Raw genomic sequence first — 19286 nt, 5'->3', positions numbered from 1 at the left:
GGAGTTGGCGGCGGGGGCACGTTGGCGACCAGTACGGACTGGCGGTTGGGGTCGCAGTCCCTCGGGGGCCTGAGGAGGTTGTGGCAGCGGACGCCCACGTACTAGCTGGGCCTCGATAGCTGACAGCCGCGTGTTGATGGCTGATGTGGCCATACGAACACCATCCTCGACAGCCTTAGTCAGGGCAGCCTGCACGTCGATGCCGACAGGGAGGGCACCTTCCGTGCGCAGGCGGGTGCGTGGCACCTTGTCCATGAGTGCGTCGTCGTCGAGAAGGATGGCTGCGTCAGTGAGCTGCTGATGGAAGAGAGCCTGGTAGAGTTGCAAGATCCGGGCACCAGCCTCTGTGTCGATGATGAGGGAGTCGCGCAGGAGAGCATTGTGGAAATCGCGAAGGCAGGTAGAGAGCGCGACAGTGCAGTTCTCAAACTCGTCGGAGTATGTCGCGGCCTCGTAGGGGCCTTCGATAACGCACTGCATGCCAGCAGCAAGGTTGTTCAGATTATTGTGCAGAGACCTAATGGCGTCGCACATATGATTGTGGACCAGTGGGTGTGGGGGCGTCGGCCCTGGGGCCGATGACGTCGTGCTCGCTGGCGGTGGAGACCCTCCCGGAGGAGTTCGCTCGACACCTATGCCCTCCATGGTCGATTCACTGGCAGTCGCCTGTTGGGCGCTTATAGTGGACATGGTGGTACAGGAAAAAGAAGAGTTGACCGCTCACATCTGTGCACCCCACACCATTGACACACATCATGACAATATCATTTCAACATGCATCCTGACTCTAGCACATTCATGGTCACATTGATGAGGCTCGCATGTGATGATAAGGTAGACATTATAGACACAGTATGTATGCCTCCACCTCACTACTTGGAGAGATTGTGCTCAACAACTACTGTTGCAAGTCTTCCATGCATGATGATGACTCACACAATCTTCTTCATGACATGCTGCAACAGTCATCACAGCTGGTCACTTATGCAGTACAGGATGGAGTCAGCTACACACATTCACAACTTCGCACTGCAGCTTCTGAAGCTATGAGGCTCAACAACATGTGATTGTGACAGCTCAATTCATATGATTTCTCTGTGACTCACACTTTCATAGGCTATACGATGATGGTGCTGCACTCAATTTGCAGACAATAATATTGCAGTGAGAGCTCAACTGCATGTTGGTCTCCACTCAGCAAGATATGATTGATGGTAGGTGTCAGCCTAAAGTTACTTGTATCGCTACCTCAAATATTTGTTTAGATGAGACACGAAGATCATCAACACAAAGATAAAACCTGATCTCACAGCTTCAGAAGCAACTTGAGCTGCATGATACTCACATCACTAAATTGAAAGAAGAGCTTCAGATGGCAGGAGAAGCATGCAACAGGCTCTAAAAAGAGGTTAAAGAATATAGAAAAGATGCAGAAGATCAAGCATGCTTCATAGCAAAGATGTATGCATGTGTGGATGGCCTTAGTTTGGATTCAAATGAGCAATCACCAGTGGTACTGGAGTGGTGGGCTGAAGAGGCCCATGACTCGACATGGAGGAATCCTATGAAGGCTGCTCTTAAGCACAATATGAGGACGTTCAAATGTACTAGTCACTGTATACATTCTTTCCTGAAAATCTCGACAATGTGCACATTCTGCTTGTACTACTGTGCTCAAACCACATGCCAACATCATCATCTTGCAACATCTCAGGCTAAAGTAAGTTGTCAAGCTATCATTAGGCAATTGAAATGGATCTGACAGAATAGGGGTAGACTGTGATGATCTGGCTTGAACATCAATCTTTTTTCCTCACCATTACCTGCATGCCTGTAAGTAGGTGCACTGCTTGCTGACACAAATATGGAGATGATGTGGCACTTCAACATCATAAAGCCGCATGCCAGATGTACAAATGCTATCAAGACACACTCCTGCAGCATGCCCTTCAAGGATGCCTTTGTGAGCTCAAAAGGCACCGTGACATTGATTAAGCACCCACTGCCATTGCTTCAGCTTCATCAGTCACTATGGTCTCTTCATCATCAACAGCACATCTTCCAGCAGTGACAGATATGCCCTCCTTTGCCACTCTACCTGGAGACCTTGACTCTGAAGTCAACATGTCCCTGAGTATGGATTATGAGGTCAGTGTCAATTCTGCTTGATCCTTGTGCATGTTGACAGGTTGATCTTATGAAGAATCCTTCTCCTGATGTGGTCACACATGCTCAGGCTGACTTGGGCATGTCACCAATAATTCAAGATGTGGTCACATCATCACCAGCTCCTATTTCAACAACCCAGTCTGTTCATTCAACCCACAATCAATTGCCTGCCAGATACCATGATATGTTACCTGAAGGCCTTGCACCCCTAAAAGAGCAGGATGAATGTGTTGATCATGCTAGGCAGTCTGTTGATGAGATACTGGCTGTTTTGGGCAGCAAGATGACATTGACCACTTCCTATATTCGAACATCCCTGAACTCCTCTGGTCTCACTCGTGAGTATCTAGATGAGCTCTGTTCTTGTAGTGTGGATGATGGCTTGGCTGTCAATAACCTTCTAGCATCAGGACAAGCCATCACTCAGGCATGTTCCAGTGCTGCAGGCAGCACCATGTATGCACCATGTTGGCTTTTGGAGCCTGAAAGGCATTGTGGGATAGCAGTGGACCTCAGGGGCATCAGAGCTGGGTACGGAGGCTGCAGGAATGGTAGCCGAATAAGCGCCAGGCATGCGAGCTGCACTGCCTGCCCTGAAGTGGCATGGTTAAGTAGTTAATGTAGTGTTACCTTGCTCATTTATACCCAAATTGCCAGTGGTGTCATGAGTTATTGTATGTGGTGCTGGTCTTGGCTGCCTGTCACAGTATTAAGTGGCACCTTTCTTTTTGCACCATTAAAGTCCTCATTTGAGTGGTTATTCGGACGCCAACCTTCATATTGGTCTCGCAACGTGGATACTTGGACAAACAGCACAATGCCACCACATACATCACGGACATGACTGTGTCTACCACATGACCACCAAGCGCCCATGATTCAGCCACCCAGTCATGTGACACTGGCCACTTGCCCTATTCAGAAGTTGTCAGGTGTTGATCACATGACACCAGGCCACTTGCCCAGAAAGGAACCCATTGGACCATCAAGCTAGCAAGCACCCAATTCGCCACTCAAGATAGTGGCACCACTTTGCTGCCTAAACCAATAGGCAGATACCACAACAGAGGATCCCCCTACCAACCGGCATACAGTATAGCCAGGTACAGGATAGGCTAGATCTTCTCACAACCCTATCCAGATGAAGACTGATCGTCACACTCATTGTTCTGAGTTTGGACAGATCCTCTCATCTGATGTTGCAACCGTTGTGATGTGCTCTGTTGGCCATCACCCATTGGCTCCTCAACAGTGGGCCCACTTACAGGCATTTATCTCATTGGATTAGATAGGATTACCTTGGCATATCCACGGCCATTGTAGATAGTTGCTATGACGAAGTCCAGAACCATTACTGGTTTTGGCAATATGTTCACATGTAGAAAGGACAGGACTCCAGTAGGTACACCTTAGTTAGAGTGACCAGGGTCCACCCCTACATGTATATAAGCCCATGAGGATCTAAGGGAGGACCTTAGATTCATTATACTATTGTATGCGGCCTAACAAGCCAATTCACCCCTTTGTTGTGAGCATAAGGCTAAGGGCCCTTTGAGCCCCATTTTCAGACTGCATACCACTGCGCACGTCCTCAGCCTAGCCCTTGTGGCAGGCTTTTTATGTGGGATCATTTGTGCAGGTCACAAAGGCAGACTTGCCCTTAATTGGGTTAAGTGCTTTGGTGCTTTGTGACAGAAACCTTATCTACAACCTGGGTTTCAGTGTGTTGAGTGCCGCTGTGGAGTCATTGCTCAAACCACAATCCTTGGTTCCTATGGAGGTAAGTGTATTTGCTGTCTTGTACTCTGACAAGCACTTATGGTAATCAATGCTAAATTCACTTCACATAGAATGCATTCTCAGCAAATGTATCGACAATTGTGCCAAATTATCATGACCTCTTCATTTTTGACATGCTGCATGAGTGGGATCTCAGTGTATGGAAGCAAACCCTGATACACCTTCTTCACCTGCTGGTAGCCATCCTAGGATTATATACACTGACATTTGATACAAGGTGTGTAACATTGCATCATCAGTAAGGCCATGCCCATCAACATTATACAGATTCAGACAAATGCCCACTTTTAGCCACAAAACGATTCACTGTTTTGATGCAAATGTCTCTAAACTCAAGAAGTGTTATGAAGTGTTCCCTGTAAATCCCCCCTAATCCACAACTCGACTTATCTTTATAGTGTGTCAATGCCTAGTTTTGAGGTAGCAGTGAGGTACTGTCACTCTACCCTATCTAGATTTTCGCTGAGCAGCTACTGCACATTCACCTGCAGGTTACTAGGTTTGCTGATCTGACTCTAAACAAGCGTATGAGCCTGAATACCCCTAGAGAGTGAGTGCAGATCCCTAACTGATCACTGAGGAACAGTAGTATCAAGTTCTCCTTAGAAATGAGGTTCTAGTGCAAAGAACTAGTTCTTAGAAACAAGGAGGAAGAGGTTATCTTCCTTCTGCTGCTCTGGCCCCTTTATATAGTCACAGACCTATAGTCTGGGGTACTAGTACAAGGGGTCTCCATCTAGCTAAACATAAAGAGACAAATACTAACCGCTGCGAGCTAAGTAGTTGGCAAGCCAGAGTTAGTACAGGTAAAAATAGAAAACTTGAAACACAAAGGTTCTGGATCTCAAGATCTGAGGATCCTAAGAATAGAAAATAGACTTGAGAAGATCCACTCTGAGGAAATAGTAGATGAAAATGAATACCCCTCAAAGGTGCTTCTATTGTTCCCACGGTTCCTTGTACAGCATCGCGGAAAATGTGAGCTGAGAGACTGGTAAGTCTCGAAGGCACATGTGGTCTTGTATCACATGACCAAAATTTAAGGGTTCCCCAGCACTTAATCCTTTCAGATAATCGACGCTTCACTTTATAACACAAGCTCCCCTCTCCAACCACCAAGACCCTTGGTGATCAAACCATAAGGTCTCCGCTTCTGCTGATTTGTGATCAGGCTTCTGGTGTGAGGTTCATCAATGACATAGGGTGCCTGGTTTCACAGTTATCTGAATGCCAAATAAGGTAAGTGAATTACCATAAGCAATAAGTTCAGTTGCCAAAAGTATCTGTAGTTAGTTCCAAGTCAACCAGACTGGAATGATTATGTAGGCCTTAGAGTCTGATGCACTTTAGCTTTCTTCTTCTTCTTTTTAGAGTTGGAAGACTGCGAAGAAGGATTTTCGAAGTCAGATGTAGACGTGCTGTTAGAACTTCCAATGATTTCAGTGGTGACTTGGTCAGCCCATGTTGCTATCGGTGATGGTCCAGAATTGCTTTTAGCCTCCGGTCGTTCGATAGTTTGTATATGATCAGTTGTGCAGAAACTCTGAAGGTTTCGAGGAGCTTGTTTTCCTGAAGACATCGACATGCTGTCAGAGCTTTGATTGTCAGAATCAATGCTAGAGTTTTGTGCTTTCGCAGATTTAGGATGATCGGGTGACAGCGAATTTGAGATTCATCCAGAATTTCAATGCTTGCTCTGTTGTGGTGGTCGATATAATCACCCATTATTGTCTGTATCTGGAGTTCTTCTAGGACATTCTGCATGGTGGTGTCCGTAGCAGTTACAATTATAGCAACACTCAGTGAACTGCTGATGACCAGACATATTCTTGGCCTTGAATGCTGTTCACTGCTGATGGCCTGACATATTCTTGGCCATGGATGCTGTTTGCTTTGATCGTGCATAGCGATGTTGGTCCCTTGTGAACCTTCATCATGCAAGGGCTTCGATACCCTCCCATTCATCTTGTTGAAGATTGAATGACATCATCAGTACTGCCTTCCATACTGATGTTGGAAAATCAGTTTGATCTGAGTTGGATTCCTCGGCTCAAATAACATTGATCTGATGAAGCTTGAGAACTCTTCGAGACATTCAATCAATATCCATGGGATCATCATCATCTTCATTGTTTATCGGATCTGATCGTTGTTGAGAGCCGTTGATTTCGAAGTATTTAGTAATCTTTGAATTGATTAGCTTTGTGACTAATTGCTCAATCTGATCCTTGATTGATGTCATAATTGAGGACCCCTTCTTGAGATCTTTCGATCTAGTGTGTGTCTTCTTTAAGTGCACACTCTCTTGTTTGGGTAAAGAAGTTTCCTTTTTAGGCTTAACTTCTTTCATATGATGTCGGGTCAGTTTTGATTTCTTTGCTGAACATTGTTATGCTTCATGTCCCTTTTTGCCATAATGGTAGCATATTCATTCTTTGATCAGTCCAGACTGAAGTCGTCATAGCCTATCGACATCCATGGCATTTAGATCTCATTCAGGAGGATCCACCTCTATAGGAACTTCTTGTTCTATTCTTCCAGATGAGGAAATAAACTTGAAGATGTTGGTTTTGCCATGATAGACATCTTCTCAGTCAGTGATCCTCTGGCCACTTCACATGCAGCCTGATATGTTGCTGGTGATGTCATCTGGGTGAACACCTTCTCGGCCAGCTGCTGATTCAAGCCTTACTTGAAGTGAACAAGCTTTGCATAGTCATCATCGATTTTGGCATAGTGGAATAGAATGTCGAGGTTTTCAATATAATCGTCAACACTTCTTCTTTCTTGCATGCATTTGCCTTCGATTAATGCCTGCCATGCTTGATTCTTAGTTGCAACTTCTCCATACTTTTCTAGGAGTGCTAGTCAGAAATCGCTATAGGATCCTAGATCTCCTGGATCTCCAGTTTGTGTGGTTACTTCCACTTTCCATGACTCGATCCATTTGGATGCAGTCGACTTAGGCTTGAAGTGAGACATGACAAATACTATTTGACTATAGTCATCATCGTAGACTTGAATGTTTGCCTGTAGATGTCGTTCCACTGATCTGAGGAATGATGCAAACTTTCTTTTGTCTTCTGTGAATGGTGGAATCTTCCTCATTCATCATTCTTCCACTTCTGGCATATTTAGAGTGGAATTGTACTGTGTGTACAATTTCATGTTCTGGGAATATTCCTGCCATTGGAATTCCAAAGATGTTGTTTCTGGATGCACTGGTGGCCCTTGTGCTGGGTCATACTGTGCCTTGACAGGATGTTGTCCTGTGGTTCCTAAACCACTTGCTTATGCCATGGCTGACTGTGGCCTTCCTAGTACTTCAAATTGTACTGATGGCTTTCCTCCTTCTGAGGATGTCCTAGTTAAAGGTGCCATCCTGACTCCTTTCCATAATTTTAACCCGTTGTAGGATTTTTTGGACATTGGCGTAGTACTTCAGTCACCACTCCCTAATAGGCTTGGATTGATGCTGAGAGGATTTCATTCCTCTCGCTTTTTTCCTTTTCTTAATCCTTCGGCATCCTCTGACCTTGGATCGACTTGTATTGCTTCTCCTCTTGGAAGCTCCATTGCATCAGAAATTCTTCCTCGAATTCCTTTCTGATATCCTTCTCATTATCCATTACTCGACAGATTTCTTGGACATCTCTCTCGAGCTCATGTAGCTCTTCTTGTTCTTCTGGGGTCATAAGGTTCCCAAGCCATTGTCGTCTTTCCAGCTGAATAGCTCATGAATTTCTGACATCAGTGAACCAATCTAACTTTTCATTGGTCATGTCGTTCCAGGATAATGGTGTCGTATATCCTTTATCTCTTTGATAGCCCACTGGCTCTTCGTCAAAGTCCGATTCATATCTTTTGATTTCGTGATATGACATCTTGCCTTTTTCTGTCTTTGGTGGCTTTTGAACCAATTGTTTTGCTTACCCAGCACCTTTTAGTAAGAATGGGGCTCAGTGATGCTTTTTGATTTTTGATGGCCCTTAACCAATCTTGTTCTTGACCACACAGGTCTGCGGATTCACACAGGATTCTTCTGAATAGTCACACAGACTACCGCTTCAAATCTTCTTGATTTCTAGATTGCCTTTCCTGGAAAGGGCTTTTGCATGTCTTCAACGTGTGCCTTAGTTGAGGGCTTCTCTTCTGGATAACCACACAGGTTATCGCTGATGCTTGAGTGACCACACAGGTCCGTGGAATGACCACACAGGTCCAGTTTGATAGCAAAAACTAGGACTTACTTTGCCTAGTCAACTCCTTGGTAGAGTCCTTGCAGCAGCAGCGAGTAGACAACACTCTTCATTGAGGTCCTAAACCTAAATAGGTTGGATGGAAGAAAACCTCTTTCTAATGTTATGAAGTGTTCCCTGCGAACTCCCCCTAATCTGCAACTCGACTTATCTTTATAGTATGTCAATGCCTAGTTTTAAGGTAGCAGTGAGGTACTGTCACTCTACCCTGTCTAGGTCTTTGCTGAGCAGCTACTGCACATTCACCCGCAGGTTACTAGGTTCACTGATCTGACTCTAGACAAGTGTACAAGCTTGAATACCCCTAGAGAGCAAGTGCAGATCTCTAACTGATCACTGAGGAACAGTAGTATCAAGTTCTCCTTAGAAATGAGGTTCTAGTGCAAAGAACTAGTTCTTAGAAACAAGGAGGAAGAGTTTATCTTCCTTTCGCTGCTCTAGCCCCTTTATATAGTCACAGACCTATAGTCTGAGGTACTAGTACAAGGGGTCTCCATCTAGCTAAACATAGAGAGACAAATACTAACTGCTGTGAGCTAGGTAGTTGGCGAGCCAGAGTTAGTACAGGCAAAAATAGAAAACTTGAAACACGAAGGTTCTGGATCTCAAGATCTGAGAATCCTAAGAATAGAAAATAGACTTGAGAAGATCCACTCTGAGGCAATAGTAGATAAAAATGAATACCCCTCAAATGTGCTTCTATCATTCCCATGGTTCCTTGTACAGCATCACGGGAGATGTGAGTTGAGAGACTGGTAAGTCTCGAAGGCATACATGGTCTTGTATCATGTGACCAAAATTTGAGGGTTCCTCAGCGCTTAATCCTTTCGGATGATCGACACTTCACTTTGTAACAAGAAGCCAGCTGCTTGCAACTTTGAGGACATTCTGCAGATATAGAGCTTTTTAGCTGCACTAATAATGCTCATTATGTTGCTATAGTGCTGTATTCCTGCATTTGATGATCTATTTCCTGAAGAACACAATACAATCATCCAGGATCTCCTCTTTTTGATGGCATATCTTCACAGATCTACATCGACTTCGACTCCATACAGAATCTACTATCTCTCTGGCAGAGTCCATGCTCAAACATCTTGCACACATGCTGAGGCAATTCAAAAAGACCACCTGCACAGCATTCGCCGCAGTGGAGTTGGTTAAAGAAGCTCAAGCCCATGCATGTCATCAGGCTGATGCACTCTCTGCAGCCACTTTGTCACATAGCAGTCAATGTCTGGCATCAACATCAGCACTTACCATGCAGAGCCATGATGCTTCTGTCAAGAGGACTAAGGAGTCCAATCTCAATATGTACAAATTGCATTCACTTCCTGACTATGTCAAAACAATTCGCACAATTGGAACAACTGATTCCTATACCACATGCATCATAAGAGTTTGATTTCAATGCTCCACTTCCTCACCAACTAATGTGCCAATGTAGGAAGAGTGAGAGCATATCAACTCAAAAGACTGATATGAAAGGACAAGTAAGAAGAATTTCACCAGCCAGCTGGCAGTGATCAAGAGGCATGAAGCATGGTTGCATGAAATTTCTCATGACCTTGAACTGGCAGGAGCTCAGAACAGAAGCATACTGAAATTTGCTAGTAACTTTCAGGAGGCACATCCATCTTAGCATTACTACATCGTGCAGCCCTAAAAAAACCATCTCACTATCCTGACATGGATGAGGCAACATGATGGTGATCCTGCCATGCACATAAGATCATGGTCAGTGTGACATGGTGTACTTTGCTGATTGTGCCAGCACAGAAATTCACTTGAAGGTTCAAGTGTCATCTTCTTTGTCAAATTCACAATCAAGATGACACGGCCACATGGACTGATGGTGATCTACAGACAATCATCATCAAGGATGACTGGGTTTACTGCCATCAGACATTCCATGTCAACTACACCACATACAATGTTCACCATTCTCAAGGCGTAATCCATCTAGGCAGTGATCACTGTAACATCATGATGCTTGCCGATTAAGCTGATCATCAAGCTCATCCATTTGGTATGCATGGGTCCTAGAAATTCATCACACACATGTTATGGAGATATACCCTGGCTCATGGGCATATGGCTTATTCCAGCATGTTGAGTTTCTTTTTATTCATTGATTTGGGGAAGATGTTGAGTGGCAGAGTGGGTGGCAGGCTCAGCATCTGGATTATATAGGATTTGTACCCAAGTCTGATCCTGGTGCTTTCAGCTTCGTCAATCCTGGCATGGTTTTGTGAGGCTGTCACCTGCTTTCAGTATTTGCTCTTGGTCGCATGAATGCACTTCTGCAAACATCCCTTATCACACATTGACCTGGGAAGTTGGATGACTGGGACAGATTCTATGTCAACTGGTGATGTGCTTGCCTCTCTTAGTCTGCCAATTCTTTGCTCACTGTTCAATGAATCATGTAGCTTCATTGACTGTGACATGCTAATGTGATACATTGACAAGGGAATAGATCACAGAGTGGCAAAACTGACATGCAGACATCCCATCTTTCAGCAAGAGAAACTGATTGCTAAAGTGGATCCTGAGTCAGATGATGTCAACATTGCTGAGATAACAGATAATGTCACAGATAGCAGTCCAGATGAACTTTTGATGAGTCTCGTTGATGGGAAATCATGACGATGCACTCAGCAACAATGCACTAAATGAGTCAGATATTGCAAGCAATGATGAAGATTGGCTCTAGTATGTTGTAGCAAACTCCTTTTCTTAATCTGTTCTCTCATTTCATGGCTCACCACAGTGCTATATAAGGACTTTGGCATGAGAAGCCCACTGTCTCTAAAACCACTGACAGCCAAGCTATGGCAGTCAAAGTTAAGCTGGCCTCGCAGTCTCGAAGCCTCCAAGTTCATGTGCAGGATCACAATCTTGTTGAATGTGATTCAACAATTATGTCAAGTGACCGCAAGTTTGAGCAGCATATTTAGAGTGGTACATGCCATATCTATCAGCGTACAACATGATCTCCCTCTACATGTCTTCATCATCTTCAGCATCTTCTCCCTCATCTGAATCACCTTCCTCAAGCTGTCCAACTGCTGGGGACAAGTATCCTGCATCTTTCAATGTTCAGCTTACTCAAACTGGTCACCAGAAAGCTGCAGAGACTGACTTCATAACTTTGCATGGCTGTCACTTCATGCAGGCCAATGACATGTGGACACTGCCTGCTATTGTTATACAAGAGGGCTTGCAATGAGAGGTCACTGACCCTCTGCTTTCTATGTCCTCATACACTGCTGAGTTCATGTTCAAATTTTGCTCAATTATTGCTGCTCACACTGCATGCTATCACAGATAAAATTGCAACTATGCTACCTACAAGGCACTTATACGAATTATGCTGACATTAATTGATGACATCATTGAATGCAGCCTGAAGATCATGTCCAAACTGGTTAGTTCACATTACTGCATATGCAATTATTCAGATATTCCTCACTTCATGTGAAGTTGCAGGAAGGTATCTGTGATGCTTGTTCAGATGATATGAGAGGGTTGAAGAAAGCTGTCATTGAATGGCTCGCTGACACCATCATGACGGCAGTCAAGAGAGATGCAATGTCATTAACCCTGATATCACCAAAGTCACATCGAGGCTTCAATGATCCAGTAACCGGTGCTCTGTTGTGCCTGGTCGAGCTCAACTGGAATGACCCCCAGTAAGCAGTGCATGAAATGATTACTCGAAGGCCTTGTTGATGCTGATGGCTCACAGAGTTCAGGATGAACTTAAGCATGGAATGGCACGCATCAATGGCAATCTCATCAGCATGCACGACTGGCCCGCATTCTTATACGACCATACTTACATATGATCTGCAGCTTCCCTTTGATGGCATCCTTCATGGGTTGCTTGTTGTGAAGGTACATCATAATACATATTACATACTATCTGGGTGGCATGACAATGATGTTTTCACACAGGCATTTAAGCACATCTTCCTTGGCCCCAGCACAGCAAACACCGACGATGATAGTAACAGCAAACAAGGTCAAAGTACATGTGCCAGCAATGTGGCCATTCATGGCATGCATAAAGTCAATGCTGCATCCATTGCCTATGCAGCTGTGCATGTACATGTTTCATTCATATTCATCAAAAGCGAGTTCTAATTCATATTGTAGATCTTCTTTGCACTGTCTTCTGCAGGCACATATAGCAAGACAAACAAGGCTTGTGATAGTGTTACATTGTACCACAGTGTTTACATGTTCTTTGATGATTCCTTACTTAAGGAAGAGGCTGATGAATGCCTCATGTGGTGGAACCAGTATGATGCTCCTTTTTTTCGAGTAGTATGACATCGACTGACATCCATACAGCAAAATCTTTATTACTGCGACAATCGAAGAGGTCGCTATTCAATCACACCTTCAACAGCTTCGTGCAGCTAAATCCTCGCTCACGAAGGATGCATAACAATTCTGCTAGACTGACCGAGTTGTCGCATCAATTTAGATTGCTTTGTATTCCTATCATAATTTGTAGCTGACAAGCTAGATTAAAATATCATTATTTTATCTACTATATATTGAGTGATGAAATTCAGCAATGCTGGTCGCAAGTGTCCAATCCTCAGAACAGATATCAGAGCATGTAAGGTGAATATCAGCCTTGCATCACAAACTCAGGGTGATGGCCTTTCAGGGGCTGCACATGGAGATATCTTGCAAGGTACACATTGTGGGAGTTCACAATGTGGATGCCTTGAGCACAATGTGTCATCAAAGTGTCAGACAAGAACAAGGACATAACAGCTTTATCATATCTCACCAGGCCACTGACGTTTCACCAGATATATCATGGTGGTATCTTCAATAATAAGGTATGTGATTGTTCTGTTAAGTCTTACAGGTCTGATTGATCTTATAAGGCCGTATGAGCAGTTATAATGGGTGCACAACTATGCTTCCATTTTTTCGATAATGCTGTGTACTGGTGTCTCTTCATTTTATATCAAGTCATTGTCCTTCACTTTTTGTCACTTTGCATCCATATGCTTTTGACCATGTTTTATCCATGCTGCATAGTTAATCCTATATTGTGTCGTCATTCTTCACTTTTCATTGCTCTGTGTTTACATGCTTTCGACCATGGTTTATTATAAACTCTTGTCAGACAGTAGTTTTACCAGTAATTCATGTCAATAAAATGATATTTTGATGTTTCTATAAACCACTGGATCTGATAATATGTAATCTGTCTGGACAATCATTCATCAGACCTCTCTGAGGCCACAGCCAATTGCCCAAACAGACAATCATTTCCTGTGCTATCTGTAAATATCCTGAGCATGTGGTAAAAAGATAGGCTGATCAACTCACCGGTGGATGGCTGATCTGGGATGGTGGGGTTAGTTAATCATTTAGAGGTCACTGATCTGGATGAACAATATGTCAAGTGACAGATTTGTCAGTTAATCATAGATCATGCAGGTTGGAGGTAGTTCGTACCAGATATGTAAGGCTCCGGACTTTTTGCTGATGTCCCAGCTCCACACCCACATGCTAAAGAATTTCTCTAGTTGCGTTTCCAAGGTTTCTTGGCCAGCAGTAGATAGGACAGAGGTGAATGAGCCGTGAATGAGCTAGTGTAACATGCCGACATCAGCACCACAGACTGGCAGTCCAGCTCCGACGCACCACGAAATCATCATAGCCATTCATAATCTGCGCTCGAAGCGCAACGTCTTCGACAGAATAGTCTTGATACTCATAGATTACGTTTTCTGAGACGTCTTGCTTTTTTGATGCATTCTTCGTTGACGTTCTGGAAGAATCCCTTACGGTAGCTGCCCGTGGCACCCTTGCAAGCTCGAAGCACTGAGAGCCATCACGATCCGCACGACATTGCTGACCTTTTGAAGAACATACCGCATGTATCCAGTAGTTCGGTTCTGGAGATACAAAAACAGATCGTCTGCGCTGAGAATGAATGCTCTCGCACAAGTCGCCTGGATTGAAGATGCTGCAAGCGCATCGTAGGTTGGCTCATGTCGTATTGGTAACGGTAGTCACACTCACGAAGAGAAACTAATCAGAGCCTTCGCGAGACCGACCTGCCTCAGCATGCGGTCGCGCGAGACGGCGGGATCGCGAGCCGTATAGAATAGGATCTGCGCCTGTTCCACGGCGTCCTCGTCTTCATGTGTAAATTGTGCAGCAGGACGGAGCGTTGGGTTGAAGATCGTGAAGTATAGAAGGCTCGCGGGTATTTTGCTCATGGCAGTGGGATTTGCGTAGCTTCCAGATTCGATGACACTGTATCGAGTTTCACGTAAGAGAAGACTTCTAGTAGGCACCAAGTGTGTGACGATGGTTGAGACAAGTTCGGATTCATGCTCAGTGGCGCCACAATGGAGCACAATGGCCATTCCCGGAAGCAGTGACCCCGACGGTTCACTCTGCAACGCGCAGCCTCCTTCACATGAGCTGCGTGGTAGGCTTAATAATTAATGTATCAGTGCAGCGTTGGTGATTATACATATAATAGCGATGTAACCACCATGTAAACATACTCTATGGGAAACGCGATTAGTTGTCATGCTACGACTACTCATCATACTCTGAATCAGTTTCTAATCGGACCGGCTGCATCTCCTCCTGGTCCTCTTCAGATTCCGAGCGCATCTGCGAATCATCGACACTCGACGAGCTGGGTGAAGTTGCATCCTGACTGCTGTCAGACATTACATCGTCGGACACTTGGGCAAGAGCGCCGTCAGGTACGTCAGGCCGCCACTCTCCACGATGTGTCAGCTCCTTCACAACATCCTTGTCGAGCTCCTCCAAATCAGCTTCTGCCTCCAGGGAGGATGTCTTCACAACATCCTTGTCGAACTCCTCCAAATCAGCTGCTGCCTCCAGGGAGGATGTGGGTGAGTTTCTCGACGACGGGTCTGGGAAGTCGAACTGATGAGCTGAAATTGTCAAGGGGTCCAGGGACGTTGCGACAATCTCATCAGATTGCGCTTGCTCGAAGGATGGTAGCTCGCCATCATCAAGTGGAAGGAGAGAAGACGCCGGTGGTGATCGTGCAATTGACAGCGGAGTCGCCCATGGGTCAGTGTATGGTCTGAGACCAATAGCCGTGACTGCCGTACTAGTTCTAGGAGCGAGAGTTGAGAAAATGGGGGATACCGCCTTCCTGCTGCCCTCAGAAGGAGGCGTCGGCAGCTGTGATTGCGCATCAGGGGGTGTCAGGGACATTATCTGCGGACTCCTTTGAGCCGCCTCTATTCTCGCGTGACTTTTGCCGCCGAGAGGCCGTGAGGTGCGCCTCCGGTAGAACAGCAAATATGCATTGGCATTCTAATGGCAACAAGGTCAGCAAACGTGAATGCACGACTTGAATGAAACAGGCACTAACGACTGCAGCTTCAGCGCGTGTAGGCGATACATACGAATCATCGAAATGATACCACTTGTCTGTGACATGATTGTACGCATACGCGCGATAGTGGCCGCCGCCCAAGCCGCCAAGATGTTCATCGACAGCATACAAGTCGTACATCAGCGGCTCATCCACATTGCTGAGCCCAAGCTGCTCAATGTCCACGCCCTGCTCCAGGAGCCGTTGAGCAACTTGTCGCTCGCCAACCATGTCCGAAATATCCAGGCCATTGATAGGAAAGTCAACAAAGGTATCAATCTTGTCTCGCAGCGTCCGACTGTTGCTGAAGCGCTTCAGATGCACTACCAGGATATCGGGGACCTTCCACAGATCGAACCGCTTCGTTGCCTGTTGATGCTTCTTGCATCTCGGGCAATACCACAAATCGTCCTCACCGAGCTTCTCCTCCCGCGTGAACTCGTCTAGACAGTCCTGAATCGTAATTCCCTTGTTCTTCTTCAATGACGACGCCTTTTGACTTGCCTCGTACTCAGGATGAATGTACTCTTCCCAAAACTTCCATCGAGCATGCTGCCAACGACTCCGCTCATCGCCGAAGAAGTAGTCTTTCACGTTCTCGTCAAATTCGCAATAGAGTGCATCGGCCTCGTGGAGAAGTTCTGCAGAATCCGACGCAAGGTGCTCCCTGGAGTTGAGGCGTTGAGCGCCGGAGAAACCATGGCCAATCCCGTACTTGGCATTGCTCCGCTGAACGAGGAGCTTGAAGATGTCCCTTTTGAAGCCGACCTTGCGCGGTTCCGGATCTATGTCATCTTCCATACCAATATCGTCTTGATCGTGCACCACAGTTGCTTTCGCGTCGGTAATATCGCTCTCTTCAACAACAGGTTCCTCTACGGTTACGATATCTCCGTTTTCTTTAATCTCCGTCACGGAGTCCACTTCGGGAGGGCCAGAAATAGGAATTTGCACCGGCTTCATCGAGGTGGGCGTCCCAGCTTCCCATGTAAAAAGATCTCGGGCGTGGTCGGTCCATCTCTGCAGACGGTCCATGATCGCGTCGTAGATTGTTTCCAGGACCATCGCCTGCTTGTGATCAATGACAACGATGAATGGGTATCCGAAGAGGGTCTGTCGGGAGTAGCTCGTGCGTGGCGGCGTGCTATCGCACAGGAACACAGGTACAATATGAGGATCATCGGCCTGTGGCTTGTATGTCCTGCTCTGCTGAGCATGACAAGGTAGCTCGAAGCAGACAATAATGTCGCCATCGGTCATCTCGCCCACGGGAACGGTGTCGTTGAGGTCTTTGTAGAACCGGTTGTTGAAGACCTCCAGCGTTAGCAGCTGGGAATCCATAAGTAATGGGGCGTGCGCAAAGCACGAATGTACTCACATTATCAGGTTCGGCGTCCATCCACCTGCCAAGCAACTGCCGAAGGTCTCTAAAGGAAGCATTCCGGTTGATCTCGACTGGGACCTAATTGAAATGCTACAGAAAATGATAGGACATGAAACTGATCGGCGCACCTGCACATGTGGCTTGTCAGTATCCCATGGAACATAATATATGGTATGCCGCCACTTCTTCTGAACCGGCAGAGGAAGCGTGAGGTACATGAAGGGATCAAACGTGATTGAAACCTTGAGTACGACGCGTTAGCCGAAGTGGGCGCAATGGAAAGTATTCGTGACGTCGCACCTTGGAACACTCCGGGCAAACAAGTGTACTTTGATATTGGCCCTGGAATAGATCAACAATAACGCTGTCGTTCCTCATCATGTATCCGCGCCATGACTTGTTCGCGAGCTCCACCAACTCCTTGTCGCCGCCCCCCTCCCAGTCCGGCTTCTCCACATACGGCTTCTTTAGCACACGATTAAGGTCCTCATGCAGCCCATCGAGCAAGAACGCGACAAGCTCCTGCGAGTCATGTTGCTGGTACCCACTGAACTGCGGGGCGAACCGCTGAAGCGCTTGTTTGAACTCACGCGGAGAGTACGAACTACTCGTCGTAAAGGGTGCCCACATCCGCTGGAGCAGAGCACCAAAAGCCTCGGCAATAGCACCCTGCATGCCCAAAGGGTTGTCGGGGTTCAGCTCCTCTTGGAAAACCCCAGCTGAACATGGACTTAACGAATAAGTGCTGTTGTAACATAGAGCATAGACTCACTGAGGAAGTACTCCGCCAATTCTTTTGTATGAGCGAGACATTGCAATGCAGAGTTCATAAAACAAGTGTTTCCCCTAGAGGAATGTGAATAGATACGACAGGATTGACGCGTAATTGCTCACATGTTGCCCAGCCCCAACGTCCCTGGCTCCTGGCTACTGCCCTTGGCGGAACGCGTATGAATGAGAGGCCCGTTTTTTGTTGTTGACAATGCCGGCTTCGCTACTGATGACTTGACCTGCATGTTACTGAAAAAGTCGTTTTCAGAGCTGAACAGCCTTGGAGTCGGGGCCTGTATAGTCGACTGAGAAGTCGACGTTGAGGAGATGCCTGGCTGGGAAGGCACTTCGCTAGCCTCTGCGACCCAATGTCCATCTGTTTGGTATTCCACCACAAAATCGTCGCCCGCCTCAATCATCTCATCCTCAACGGTCCGTTGGCTGGGCTCTAGAATTATACCGCCACGCTGCTTCAGCTGTTCGGGAGTGCAGGACATTTGCTCCCAAGCTGTACTGCTCTCGGTGAGTTTCCAGATGCGGTAGGCCCGGCCGTCCGCACCCAGGACAGGCTCTGGCAATTTTGAATGTACATCCTGAACGGTGTCTTTGACGGAGATGACAACTGTTCGTGGGGGCACACTGACGCCGGGCACAGGCGCGCCGGTCAACACGTGGACCTTGACTCGAGGCGGATGAAGCTCGATTGTGGGCTCCTCGTGTATGCCACGACCAATAACCTTGCGAGGTAATGGGTGGCGCGGTTCGCCGTACCTGCGGGAAGAAGTTGTGGCATCGAAGATGAAGCAAAGCATCCAGTAAGACGCACCATTCAACAAACCATTGCCACACCTTTTCCGGGACAAAGTCATAGTCATCAGGACCGATCGTCTGTTTGATGCTACCGTCGTCCGGAGAGACAATGTCGCTGTTGTCAACTGGACCGAGATCCTTCTCTTCCACGGGACCTTCCTTGTCCACTTCGCCAGAGCATGCTTTGCGCCATCGCTTGAGCCATGAGCGAGAGACGACATACCAAGTTTCGCCTAAATGCATTGGGGTCTTAGACAGCTGTTCCACCTGCTCATATCTCTGAGCAGGAGTGACCAAGGCCGCAGACGAGGATGAAAAGTCCTCGCCCTGCTCCGCCATGTAAGCATCGATTGCGTTGATGGATGGAGAATCGTAAATGGAGAGGGCAGACATGTCTTGAGACTGAGGCATGCGCGGTGAGTCTTGGGACGTGTCGTCACATACGGAGCGTTTGGGGGAGGAGGAGGAGGGCTCAGATGACATGGATTGCGAGCGCTGTCTTTTGCGGGTGTTGAAGCTGGCAGTATCTTGGGCAGAAAGAATTGGGGACGAGGATTGTGATGAGGGAGTTAGCATAGCGTGCAAACGCACTAGAAGACGCTAGAAAGCGGACCGAAAGATGTCGCGTAGCAGATAAATGAAAGGCTATGTTGAATCGCCCCAGTTGAAAGCGGGGCTATGGCCA

The 19286-nt window shown here is 46.4% G+C and overlaps 7 protein-coding genes across 7 annotated transcripts; 4 read left to right on the top strand and 3 right to left on the bottom strand.

Moving 5' to 3' along the window:
- Positions 1-1459: 1459 nt before the first annotated feature.
- On the top strand, positions 1460-2511 carry LAESUDRAFT_711819 (uncharacterized protein; the record flags this gene model as incomplete). Its single annotated transcript, XM_040906868.1, has 6 exons — positions 1460-1720; positions 1777-1833; positions 1909-1963; positions 2018-2148; positions 2189-2272; positions 2449-2511. The coding sequence occupies 6 exons, from the start codon at positions 1460-1462 to the stop codon at positions 2509-2511; spliced, it is 651 nt and encodes a 216-aa protein (XP_040767706.1).
- Positions 2512-3850: 1339 nt separating this feature from the next.
- LAESUDRAFT_645703 (uncharacterized protein) lies at positions 3851-4342 on the top strand (the record flags this gene model as incomplete). The annotated part of the gene is made up of 3 exons (XM_040903934.1): positions 3851-3953; positions 4033-4145; positions 4187-4342. Coding segments are annotated over 3 exons (372 nt in total), but the record flags the coding sequence as incomplete, so codon positions are not given.
- A 3082-nt stretch (positions 4343-7424) lies between these two features.
- On the bottom strand, positions 7425-7664 carry LAESUDRAFT_756178 (uncharacterized protein; the record flags this gene model as incomplete). The annotated part of the gene is made up of 2 exons (XM_040912133.1): positions 7425-7444; positions 7505-7664. The coding sequence occupies 2 exons, from the start codon at positions 7662-7664 to the stop codon at positions 7425-7427; spliced, it is 180 nt and encodes a 59-aa protein (XP_040767704.1).
- A 1579-nt stretch (positions 7665-9243) lies between these two features.
- LAESUDRAFT_645635 (uncharacterized protein) lies at positions 9244-9633 on the top strand (the record flags this gene model as incomplete). The annotated part of the gene is made up of 1 exon (XM_040903928.1): positions 9244-9633. A coding segment is annotated over one exon (390 nt), but the record flags the coding sequence as incomplete, so codon positions are not given.
- Positions 9634-11235: 1602 nt separating this feature from the next.
- On the top strand, positions 11236-12684 carry LAESUDRAFT_711818 (uncharacterized protein; the record flags this gene model as incomplete). The annotated part of the gene is made up of 7 exons (XM_040906867.1): positions 11236-11436; positions 11637-11658; positions 11746-11923; positions 11987-12128; positions 12189-12338; positions 12390-12535; positions 12588-12684. 7 exons carry the CDS (start codon positions 11236-11238, stop codon positions 12682-12684), a joined length of 936 nt encoding a protein of 311 aa, XP_040767702.1.
- A 997-nt stretch (positions 12685-13681) lies between these two features.
- Positions 13682-14488, bottom strand: LAESUDRAFT_645955 (uncharacterized protein; the record flags this gene model as incomplete). The annotated part of the gene is made up of 4 exons (XM_040903951.1): positions 13682-13852; positions 13908-14087; positions 14139-14232; positions 14289-14488. 4 exons carry the CDS (start codon positions 14486-14488, stop codon positions 13682-13684), a joined length of 645 nt encoding a protein of 214 aa, XP_040767701.1.
- A 210-nt stretch (positions 14489-14698) lies between these two features.
- Positions 14699-19284, bottom strand: LAESUDRAFT_722120 (cysteine proteinase). The gene is made up of 8 exons (XM_040908141.1): positions 18618-19284; positions 17915-18562; positions 17793-17866; positions 17321-17739; positions 17149-17262; positions 17015-17098; positions 15634-16965; positions 14699-15575 (listed from the first exon to the last, which is right to left on the bottom strand). Exons 1-8 carry the CDS (start codon positions 19175-19177, stop codon positions 14817-14819), a joined length of 3990 nt encoding a protein of 1329 aa, XP_040767700.1. The 5' UTR covers positions 19178-19284; the 3' UTR covers positions 14699-14816.
- Between the last annotated feature and the right edge of the window lie 2 nt (positions 19285-19286).

Source organism: Laetiporus sulphureus, assembly GCF_001632365.1.
Source record: "Laetiporus sulphureus 93-53 unplaced genomic scaffold LAESUscaffold_6, whole genome shotgun sequence".
Lineage (NCBI taxonomy): Eukaryota > Fungi > Basidiomycota > Agaricomycetes > Polyporales > Laetiporaceae > Laetiporus > Laetiporus sulphureus.
Note: the sequence above shows the minus strand (reverse complement) of the source record. Positions and strands in the feature narration are given on the sequence as shown.

Coding starts and splice junctions, on each gene's coding strand:
- LAESUDRAFT_722120 (XM_040908141.1), bottom strand. CDS start 19,177: ATGCTAACTCCCTCATCACAATCCTCGTCCCCAATTCTTTCTGCCCAA. Junction 17,263..17,320: donor TTTGCCCGGAGTGTTCCAAG/GTGCGACGTCAC, acceptor GTCGTACTCAAG/GTTTCAATCACGTTTGATCC. Junction 17,099..17,148: donor CTGACAAGCCACATGTGCAG/GTGCGCCGATCA, acceptor CATTTCAATTAG/GTCCCAGTCGAGATCAACCG.